The sequence below is a fragment of the Apodemus sylvaticus genome, chromosome 6, assembly GCF_947179515.1.
Source record: "Apodemus sylvaticus chromosome 6, mApoSyl1.1, whole genome shotgun sequence".
In the NCBI taxonomy this organism is placed as follows: Eukaryota; Metazoa; Chordata; class Mammalia; order Rodentia; family Muridae; genus Apodemus; species Apodemus sylvaticus.
The window spans coordinates 147,428,120-147,440,274 of record NC_067477.1 but is presented as its reverse complement, the minus strand read 5'-3'; the positions used below and the strand labels follow the sequence as shown (position 1 = coordinate 147,440,274).

Below are 12,155 nucleotides of genomic sequence, written 5' to 3'. Positions count from 1 at the left end.
GTTTTCATAGTGATGAACTGTGACATGTCTGAAGAATCATTCACAGCAAATGATTATTACTTGAGATGTTTTTGCTCAGAGGATTCCATCTCAGCAGCAGAGTAACAACTTAGAGCAACAACCAGATAAAGAGAAAATGCACAAAAGAATTATCAACATGGGATTTTGCTACTACACAGAATCTGTGTTCTCTTTTGAAGGAATGTTTAGATTATCAGAAATTGAGATGGCAAAATTTCTAGAAAGCTGTTCATGGATCTTAAACAGTTGTTCTCATAGGACTTAGGAGAATGGAGTGTTGACAGAACACAGACAGAGGAAATTGAAATCATTGCATTTCAGAGGAAAATAGACAGTGTAAATTTTAGTGAGAGGCCGATTCTGTGAAATTTTGGCAAAAAAAAACTCTTCTCCTTTGCTTACACCCCGAATTATTGAGTGGAGTAAAATTTAAAAATACTGATCTTCCTTCTATATTTTTGTTCTATTTATATGTATTTGTTCATTTTCCCCACTTATTTATCACTTATTTATTTAATTTAAATTCTACGTTCTACCATGTTTCCTTTTCACCTTACCGAGCCCTTCATTTGTAACTCCTACTATCTTTCCAAGGAGCTTGGAAACCACTGGAGTATCCATCAAACATGGCACTTCAAGTCTCTGTATGTTTAGGCATATGTCTCTTACTGAGATAAAGATAGGAAGTCAAGGTAGGGGAACAGTTTTGACAGACAGTCCACAGCATAAAAAATATCTCCCACTCCATTTGATGGGGGAAGCACATGAAGACTAAGTAGCTCACATAGTACATATATGGTAGGGGACTCAGACCATCCTGAACATGCTCTTTAGATGGTGACTCAGTCTCTGAGAGTCTTGTAGTCTCCATGTTAGTTGAGACTGTGGGTCTTCTTATGAACTTCCTGTTCCTTCAGGTCCCTTAGTCCTTTCCCCAATGCTTCAAAAAACTCCGTGAACTCTGTCCTATGTTAGAATGTGGGTGTCTGCATCTGCTTCAGTTACATGCTGGATGGAGACTATCAGAGGACATATGCTAAGCTACTCTCTGGAAGTATAACAAAGTATATCCTCAGTAATATCAGGGATTGGTGCTTGCCCACGGGATGTGTCACCAGTTGGGCCTGGTATAATTTGGCCATTCCCTCATTCTCTGTTCCATCTTTTTGCCTGCATTTCTTTTAGACAGTATAAATTTTGGGTGGAAATGTTGTTGGTTCTGTTTGTGTCCTTAACTCTCCACAGGGGGGACTGTGTGGCTGCAGGATTTGGCCTCCTCAGGGTCCATATCTCACTGCTATGCATCTCAGCTAAGATCACAACCATACACTCCTGGTTTTCCTCCCATTCCTGGTCTGTAGCACATCCTAAAGGTGCCTGCAACTATCTCCCTGACAGCTGCAGAATTCAATTCATTTTCCTCACCCTCTGACCCTTTCTTTTCTCTCACCACACCTGCTCCTTACCTCTCTTCCCCTTTCTTAACTACCTGTCCTTCCAGTTGTTTGTCATTCATCTACCTTCTATGACTGGTTTATTTTCACTTCTGAGTGAGATTCAGCCATGGTCATTTTAGCCTTCCTTGTTCTTTTTAAAGATGTATTTATTTATTATATATAAGCACACTGTAGGTGTCTTCAGACACAGCAGAAGAGGGTTTCAAATTTACTTATGGGAGGTGGTGAGCCACCATGTGCTTGCTGGGATTTGAACTCAGGACCTTCATGAGAGCAGTTAGTGCTCTTACCAGCTGAGCTATCTATACAGCTCCTTTGCCTTCCTTCTTGTTTAGTTTCTTCATGGCCAAGAAATGTAGTGTGGATATCCTCTACCTTATGGTTATTATCCATTTGTAAGTGAGTACATACATCTATGTCCTTTTGGTTATGGGACACCTAACACTGGATGATAGTATCTAGACGTCTCCATTTGCCTGGAAAATTCCAAATGTCCTTGTTTTTATAGACTAAATATTATTCCATTTTGTAAGCGATCCACCGATTCTGTATACAAATTTTGGTTGAGGGATATCTTGATATTTTTCGGTTTCTAGCTGTTATAAATAAAACAGATATGAACTTAGTGAAGCACATGCTCTAGTGGGTAGATGTCCTAAGTGTACACTAAGTATAACACTTCCTCCTGCTGGATCATAAATTAACGGAAGGAGTAGGCAAAGTGTTTCCTAGTTCCAAAAAGGAACTATGAATGAAACCTGCTGCAACTATGATCCAAGTGAGGCAGAGTCCATCAACTAAGAAGCCAAACTTAGGAGGATCATTAATACAGTGCTGCTTCTGAAAATTGATAGATTAATAATTTAAGGTCATGGTTTCTTCCTCTATGGTTTCAGTTTGGCTTGAGTCAGTCTTTTGGCAGAGTCAGAGCCCCAGGTAAGCCTCTGTGAGAGTTCATTGCAGTGAAGTTATGAGAATGATGCTTGAGTAGCATTTTGTGACCACAACTTGGTTAGAAGCCTGAGGCATTGAGAAATCTCCTATGGAGAGATGCATACAGGGAGAGGAAGTACCCGGACTGAGAAATGTATGAGAAGTTACAGGAATAGGGCCATCTAAGCCTTTAGAAAGTGAGGTCCAATGTGTCTCAGACAAAGCAATAGGATTTGATGTTTACCCCACTCTGTTTCTTGCCTGGACTAATATTCTCTCTACCTATGTGCACATCCCTATATATTGGAGTGGGAAGGAGTATTCTGTGCCATTATAAGTTAGAAAGATATAACTTGTAGTCTGACATTACAAGATGTGACTTTCAAGATTTGGCCTTGAGTGTCAAAAGAGACTTTAGACATCTGAACAGTGAAGGAGCTCCTACAAACTATTGGGATCACTGTAGACTGAATGCATTTTCATCACAGGATTAGCATGAGATTTTCATGTCAAGGTTCAGGATGCAGTTGATTGAATCAAAACTTTCTAGATAAGATGATGTTTTGGGCCACTTATCTGTCCTGTCTGATTCTCTTTGTGGTGCTTGTGGAAGATCATGTAGGAGGAGCCTTTCCAGAAAGCTTTTAGAGAAGAGGATAGTGTTTATAGACTGAAACTTTTTATTTTTATTTTTCTCTTTTATTTTTGTTTCTCCAATAATTTATACATTCATTATCACCCTGAACACTGTCACTATTATAGATCCCTTGCTATCACAGAGTCTCCTTTGTTTCTTTTTGAGAAGTTTTTTTGACCCCCATGTATCCCCCCAAAATGGTGCATATAGTCTCTTATGAGTTAAATGCATCCTCCCCCACTGAGTCCAGATGTGGCAGCCCAGTTAGGAGAACAGAGTCCAAAGATAGTCCCCTGGCAGCTATAGGGAAAGCTACTTCAGTTGTTGAATGACCTTCATCAAGAGTGAGCTGAGTATCTGCTTCTAATGTGCCAGGGGCCTTAGTTCAGCCTGTGTATTGTATCTGGTTTGTGGCTCAGTCCCTGAGTGTCCACAAGGGTCCTTGTTAGTTGAGTCTGTTGTTCTTCCTATGGAGTATCTATCCTCTTCAGGGATTTCAATCTCCCCACCAACTCTTCCATAAGAGTCCCCAAAGTCCATGCAAGGTTTGACTCTGGATCTCTGCAGCTTTTTTCAGTCAGACTTTGTGGAGCCTCTCCATGGACTCAAGACTTCCTTGAGGGAGCATAACACAGTATTATTAGTAATGTCATGGATTGGAGTTTGTCCATAGGATGGCACTCATGTTGGAAAACTTTCATTGGCTGTTTCCTCAGTCGCTACTCCATATTTACTCCTGCATTTCTTTTAGAGTGGAAACATCGTATTCTTGGTGTCTACTGTTTTGTGGTTGAAACTGACCTTTCAGCTTTCTTCTCGTGCTCCCATTCATTCACTACAATCTCTTTCCTTAAATCCTATAAAATACAATAGATACATTTGCTAGTCAAAAATAAACAATTGTAAAAGTCTTGTGGTTTTATATTTTTCAATTTATTTTATTTTTGCTTTTCTTTTCCAAACCAAATATCTCTGTGAAGCTTTGTCTGTCCTTAAAGTAGGTAGAGAAACCAAAAAAGACACGTGTCTTGTATTTGTAATATAAGCATATTTTTGTGCTGTTTTTCATCCATATCTTTAATATTGAAATTTGGCCAAATATATAAACTATATTCTATTTCTCAGGATGGCATATGTTTATGACATCAATATTATCTGAGGTTTCAGGATCATTGGGTTTTAGATGTATGACATTCAGTCTCGGTCTTGTTTTTGTTCTGAAATGTTTGAATGAATAGAAATATTTTGCCTGTGTGCATGAATATGAATATCATGTGTGCTTCATCTTTACTGTTGTCAGAAGATGGCCTCAGAACTCCTGATCTTGAAGTTATGAGTTGTTGTTGGTCCCCAAGTCTTTGCGAGAAATTGTCCACCATTATATGGAAGACCAGCAAGAGTTTTTCAATGCTGAGCTCTCTCTCTCTCTTGCCCTAAATTGCTTATTTATGATCAACATTCATATTACTATTATTTTCGTCTGTCCATTTGTAGCTATTTAAGCATGTATTCCCTTTTAGTAAAATTTTATTAATGCTGCAGTTTTTACTCTTTGACTTCATGTTTCTACAAGATGAATAAAGAACTGCAATGCATGTATAATTCTTTGTAGGAATTTTAGTAAAGACCAGTGAGTTCTCTATCATTTTTGTTTCCTTGGTTGATTTCCTCAGGGGATTGAGGGTTTTAATCCCTTCTGCTCTCCTGGACCGCATTACATAGATCATGCTGGTGTCCGGCTCAACGACATACACCTGCTGGAACCCCTGTGATTAAAGACATGAGGAAATACACCCAGCTTGCCGAGCATTTTTATAGTTAGTAATTGTTTGTACAACTTTTCAGATGTGGGCTCAGTTCTGTAGATCTGTTTCTCCCGCATCTCCCTCTTCATTGGCATTTCTCTTGCAAGGCAAGAGAAGTTCAAAGTGTAAAGTGTTCAGAAGCAACATTAGTGAATCTTTCAATTCAAGTTCCTTCTAAAATGACATGGTAATTAGATTATAACTTCTGAATCAGAAAATGAGTGAAGGAAGTACCAGAAATGTATGAGTATAGAGTAAATGAAGTATACATTTACTTTACATTGATTTCAGTATCATGCTTTGGGTTGTACACTGCTTTAGGGAGCAGTGACTTTTGATGATGTGCAAGTGAACTTCACTGAGGAAGAGTGGGAATCATTGGATCCATCCCCGAAGAATCTCTACAAAAATGTGATGTTGGAGACCTTCCTGAACCTCAACGCTCTAGGTAAGACTGTGAATTTTTTCAAGTAAGGAAAAAATATTTCTTGGTTATTGAAGATCTTCTGTTATTTTAATTGAGAACATTGAGGAATGAGCTAAATAAATCAGATTCATTGAATTTCCACTGTAGCTTTCATAGAGCTGTGAAAATTCACAATATCTTGAATTGTGCCTGTTTTCCAATAGTATATCATTAATTTTCTGGTACTGTGTTTTAGGCTCTAATTGGGAAGACCATGATATTGAAGAACATTTTGAAAATTCTAGAAGATTTAAAAGGTAATTTTCTGTGCCAGCTGATACAAATATATCTCTGAGGAAATTTTAATGTGTTCTTAAAACTCTAAAGAAAAGCAAGAGGGTAAAATATCTGTCCTTTAAGTGTAGCTATGATTAAAATTTTCTAACAAAACCATGGACCTCAAAATCAGTTATCAGAGTTGTGTATCCATTTGCTGTGTAGCTCCATTAGAGCTATGCTGTGGAACTGCTAATCTGTACAGTCTCAAATTACTTAGATATCATATTGACATTGAATAGTAATAAATATATATCAAAAACCTTCTAATAAGCAAAAAGTCCATGATAAAGTTGGTGATGCTAATATTCTTGTAGGGGCATTTTTAAATTTGTTGAGAGCGCAGTTTATGAGACTCAAGAATGTTGTTTTGGATAAATATTAATCTATATACTACATGTTATAAGAAATAAAAATTCAAAAAGAGTGAATGCAGTTGTGGAAATCTTTCTTTTGTTATTTTTATTATGTATATTATATGTCAAAATGGATAAAATCCAAGTGAACATAGGAATATTTAAAAAAGCAACATACATCTTTCTCTTTCAAAACAATGAAAAGATATGTCATATTTCACCTTTGATAGACTTTCTGAATATCATAGAAGATTGCAATTAATTTGTTTTGTCATTATCCTGGGAATAACCCAAACTCTTACTATAGAACACCTTTATGGGTACTAGGAATTCAGAAATTCTAGGCTTCATATCTCTGTCCTCCTCAGTCATCACAATTCTAGTTCTGACAAGCCTGTGAGTAGAGGGAAGAATACCACTTCTGCTCAAAGGGACCCCGACAGAGCACTCAGTTCGCAAGAACTGAGCAGCAGCCTGGGACATGATCCTTTTATTCTCTGCCTGCATCCAGAACTGATCCTATGCCACAGTGCTCCACATCCAAATTCTGTGTGGAGAGAGTTGATCTCCCAGAAATCCCATCACACCTGTAAGCTCCACTTCTGCTCAAATCCCCGGACCATGAGAGAGCCACACAGAGATATCAGAACCCTGGAACCAAGGGACAGCTGGGGACAGGATCCTTCTGGATTCTGTCTGCACCTTGGAGGTAGTTGATTATGTGCCAATTATTTCCATACAAAAATTTCTCCTGGAGAGAACTGTTCTCTCAGGAGTACTGACACACACACAGACTCACAGGGGAGACAAGCCTCAATCAGAGACAGATCAGCTAACATTAGAGATAACCAGAGAGCAGGACACAAGGGCAAGATCATAAGCAACAGAACCCATGGCAAGTTGATATCATCAACATCTAGTTCTTTCACCAGAGCAAGCCCTGGATGCCCCAACACATAAGAAAAGGAAGTCTCTGATTTAAAATCATATCTCATGATGACGAGAGAGGACTTTAAGAAGAGCATAAATAACTCTCTTAAAGAAATACAGAACATAGGAAAACATCCAGTATCCCTTAATGAGGGCAAACAAAAATCCCTAAATGGTTTTCAGAAAAAGGCAAATAAAAAGGGGAAGGAATTGAACAAAACCATTCGGGATCTAAAAATGGAAATAGATACAATAAAGAATTCATAAATGGAGACAAGCCTGGAGATAGAATACCTAGGAAAGAGATCGGGAGTCGTAGATGAACCATCAATAAAATGCAAGAAAGAGAAGAAAGAATCTCAGGTGTAGAAGATGCCGTAGAAAATACTGAGACAGAAAAGTCAAAGAAAATGTAAATGCAAAAATTTCTTAACCAAAAATATCCAGGAAATCCAGGACAAAATGAGAAGGCCAAATCTAAGGTAATAGATCGCGAAGAGAATGAAAATTCCCAACCTAAAGGGCTGGTAAATATCTTCAACAAAATTACAGAGGAAAACTTCCCTAACCTTAAGAAAGAGATGCCCATGAATATACCAGATGACTAAAGAACTCCAAATAGACTGGAATAGAAAAGAAATTTCTACTCTCACATAATCAATGCACCAAATGCACAATTCAAAGAAAGAATATTTAAAGCAGTAAGGGAAAATGGTCAAGTAACATATAAACATAGGTCTATCAGAATTTCACCAGACTTCATATCAGAAAATATGAAAGCCAGAAGATCCTGGGCAGGTGTCATATAGACCCTAACTGACCACAAATTCCAGCCCAGGCTACTATACCCAGCAAAACTCAACGTTAACATAAATGGAGAAACAACATATTCCATGACAAAAACAAACGTATACAATATACTTCCACAAAATCAGCCCTAAAATGTATAATAAATGGAAAATGCCAGCACAAGGAGGGAAACTCCACCCTAGAAAAAGCAATAAAGTAGTCTTTCACAAAGCCCAAAATAAGATAACCATGCAAACATAAAAATAACAGGAAGCAGCAATCACTATTCCTTAATAACTATTAATATCAATGGCCGATAAGCAGACAGACAAATGGACTGGATATGCAAACAAGACCCAGCATTTTGCTGCATACTGGAAACACACCGCAGTGACAAAGACAGACACTACCTTAGAGTAAAAGGTTGAGCCCAGTGTCCTTTGACTTTACAGTGTGCACAGTGATATTTTTCTACGTGTGGTTTATCTCTTCTGGGTCTCCTTGTCCCCTGCCATTTTCTGTCTCCCAGGTCCCCTGACTGCCAAATCCTGTCTCTTTTATCTCTGTCTACTACTGCGGCCAGTATTCTAGTCAAAGTCTTTTCTTGCTTTGTCTTTTCTCTTTCTTGTTTCTCTTCCTCTGTCTCCCTCTTGTGGTACACTTTCTCAGCCTCTCTAACCACATCCCTTACAGTACAATTTTGCAATCCCTAAATCTGCTGCAATTTCTTTCTGATGTCAGGAGCTGACTGCTCAATAAAGGCAATAATCACTGAGGCTCGTTGCCCTACAGACATGGGGTCAAAAGAGGTGTAACTTCTGTAAGCCTCCATGAGCCTCTCCAGAAAGACTGAAGGGGGTTCAGTCAGCGCCTGCATGACCTCTCTCACCTTAGCCAGATTTGTGGGCCTTTGTGAGGCACCCCTGAGACCCGCCTCTAGAGCCCGGTGGTAATTGGACAGCTGTTCCCTACCTTGTGCCATGTTATAGTCCCATTGAGGACGCATCCAGGGGAATCCTTCATCTATCCCAGCCGGTGTCTGGACAGGACATCCGGCATTGTCCCGGGCATTCTTCTGAGCTTTGAGGAGAATTCTTTCTTTCTCCTCGGTGGTGAACAAGGTTTGTAAAAGTTGTTGGCAGTCATCCCAGGTAGGCTGATGCGAAAACATCAGGGACTCTATTAGACCTGTAAGCCCTGCAGGGTTTTCTGAAAAGGGAGGGGGATTAACTTTCCAGTTATAAAAATCAGAGGAAGAGAAAGGCCAGTACTGTAAAAGTTGTCAACCATCGTGGTCATCTGGATTTGGAGGTGGTCCAACAGCCCTAAGGGGAAGTGCCACACCCAGGGACGCTACAGTGGAGTCGGCCAGTCCTTCGGAGGTGGCTCCCCATCGACTCCTTGTCCCTGCAGCGGGACCCCTTCCTCCAGCCCCAGGGACTGGAGCTAGAAGGGGGGCCAGCAGAGCTGAGGTTTGGGGTTCTGGTAGTGGGGATGCAAGGTAAAGTGGGGGTGGGGGAGCAGGCCACTCAGGGGGTTCTTCTATTTCAGGGTAGATCGTAGGAACAGGTGCTAGTGGAGTGCTGTACTTGCCTCCCTCCTTAGGCTTCAGTTTCATTTTCTTATCTGCAGCATCTCCTCTGGCAGCCAGGATCCTGGAGCTGGAACGACCGTGTGCGAGGAATGGTCGGGCCCACTGAGGTCGCGCAAAGTCCTCCTATACTGTGATGTACAGCTGTTGGTCTGGATGGCATCCCGGTCCTTTGTGAAAAACAATGGCCTCCAAGGCCCTAATGATAGGCAAACCAAAAGTTCCTATGGGCAACCATCCTACCCCAGAATCAGGCCATTCCGAGGCATAAAAGGTCTGCCACTGTTTCTTCTTAATTTCTACTGATAAATTACGTCCACCTGCCCTAATTTCCATCCAGTGGTCCTCAGTCAAAGACAAAGGGGTTGTCACTGTCTGCCCCATGACAAAAACAAAAAACAAAAGGTACAAGAACAAAACACAAACAATAAACACTAGCATGTCCCAGCACATTCGTCCCTGTCTGGACTTAAACAGCCAAACGCAACTTCTGACAGGGTGGGATTCTGCTTCCACTCCCTTCTTCGTAGAAGAAGCACTCTGTCTCCTTCGTTCCTGAAAACCACGGTCAGGTCCCCCTGACTGTCCCTCACCCTTGGAGAGTCCTCCAAGGTTGCAGCCTCCGGGACTCTAGGATGTCTCCCTCTGCAGCAACTGGGTCCTTAAGGCCCGCAGCGGCAGCTGCAAACAAACTGTGGAGTGGAATTCTGCTTCCACTCCTATCTGTTAACAAACTGAAACCAAAACACATACACAGAGGTGCTGCACTCAGACACTCAGGACATTTAGAACAAAAACATTGCCAGCACACACACACACAAACAAGCATACCTACAAGGGGGGTCTTCGAGGTTCCTGGGTGCCACCTATATCCCCGTACGGGCCACCAAATGTAGGACCTCCTTTTTAGGGAGTCCCCCACTCCGTTCTTGGGATAGCATACACCCAAGGAAACATGAGAGACCAACTTGATGGAAAGACATGAGGCAGTTTATTATCAGAGCTCTGGGCTGACAGGTATCTCACACAGGAGACAGAGGAGTCGACCCTGAGGCTCAAAAGTTAGGGGTTTATATAGGAAAAGTCAAGGGGTTTTGGAGCGGTTACACAAGATTTGCTGATCCAAATATTGACGGGGGATTCTGGCGCTCGGAGGGGGTTTTTTGGCATACATACAGCTCGGGCCATCAGCAATGTAAGAGGTCGATTTATTTTGTTAGCAGGAGGTCACTTCGACGTTAGTAAACTGCATCCAAGAGACAGGAGACAGGAGACTCCAGTCCAGATGGTGTATGACCCATAGGAGTTTTCCTAGGCACGCCCCTTATCTTTTATGGCTGGTCTGTTTGTGGAATGACTGAATCACAACCTTGCTTCAAGCTTATCCAGCGTGCCCGAGCTCTAAGTCTGCCTGCTGCCTCAACTATGGATTCTGAGAAATCCTAGCTCCTGTCAATGTCTACCATTTATCTGTATTATTTTTCAATTAAAACCTTCACTATTTCAAGTTCTACTTAATTTTTTCACAAATATTTTCAGTAAATGTTTCTACTACCTTTTTCAATTAGTTTAGAAATGTTTTATATGTCTAATATTTTATCTGTATTATCTTTTCTGATATCTTAAATTATAATACATTTCCTGTATATTACTTCAATTGTATTAGAAATATTTTCCATCAAAATCTTCAATTTTATTAAAATTGTTTCTAGGTTCTTGGACAATGTTCTAGGTACATTTTCTATGTTTACTGTTTTACTATTATTATTTTCCAACTAATTCTTCAATTTTAGCACATATCTATATATAGTTCTTCAATATTACTTGAATATTAGTTAAGAGAAACTTTAATTTTATCAGAATATATTTCTATTTAATTTTTTAATTATTTAGAGATGTTTTTCTGTACACATTATTATCTGAATAATTTCCCATGAAAAATCTTTAATTTAAAACTACTTTTCTATACACTGCTTCAATTTTATCAGAAATATTTTCCATGAAAATCATCAATTTAATAAGAAAATGTTTGTAAGTGCTTCATTTAGTAAAGATGATTTATCTTTTACCATTATTATTTTCCAACAGATTCTTCAATTTTAACACTTATATTTCAATTTTTTCCAAAAATTGAGTGTGCCTACACATTTAGTTTTCTTTGTCAACTTTTTATGTGTATTTGTTTTCAATGCCAAATCTTAATTTTAAATAAATTTTCTGTATATTTCTTCAATTTTATAAGAATTATTTTCCATGAAAGCCATCAATTTGATTAGAATTTTTTAACACGGTTTGTCAGTCAGTTTTGTTGTATTATCTATGTGTACACTTTCATGTGTATTATTTTACATCAAATTCTTCAATTTTAATACACATATTTATATATTTCTTCAAATTCAGTGAAATTGTCACATTGGCATCACTGTCAGTCACTCAGAGACTGCTGGCCCTGCCCCTGATGTCACGCCAACCCCGCCCCTCGCCCATGTATCTCAGCCCCGGGCGGGAGCCATGTTGGATTCCCTGACTGTCACCCAGCAACCGCTGGCCGCGCCCCCTGACGTACCCTGAGCCTTGCCCCTGGTCCATGACCATGCACCTCAGCCCCTGGAGGGCGCCATGTTAGCGTCCTGGTCTGTCACCTGGCAACCGCTGGCACCACCCCTGACGTCACTGCAGCGCCCGCCCTGCATCCAGCCTCCTGGAATGTTGTCATTTCCTGTCTAATTTTTATGAATGAAAGTGGGCTGGGAGTTTGAATGTGCGCGTTCTTCTGAGTTCTGGCAGAGGTGGGAAGAGGTGAGCGCGCGCATTTAGCGACTGCTGTGATTGCTGAGTTTCCTGGGCTCTGAGCAGCCTGGCCTGGAATTGTGGAAGGGGACTGGATTCATGTG

At 40.2% G+C, this 12,155-nt stretch overlaps 1 protein-coding gene across 1 annotated transcript in view; it reads left to right on the top strand.

Moving 5' to 3' along the window:
• Positions 1–10,260, top strand: part of LOC127688027 (uncharacterized) — an 83,546-nt gene extending 73,286 nt beyond the window's left edge. The window contains exons 4-6 of the mRNA XM_052186768.1: positions 5,175–5,301; positions 5,516–5,576; positions 9,303–10,260. Coding sequence (XP_052042728.1) covers positions 5,175–5,301; positions 5,516–5,576; positions 9,303–9,567 — 453 coding nt within the window. The 3' untranslated portion in view covers positions 9,568–10,260. The remainder of the gene's footprint in view (positions 1–5,174; positions 5,302–5,515; positions 5,577–9,302) is intronic.
• The last annotated feature ends 1,895 nt before the right edge of the window (positions 10,261–12,155 follow it).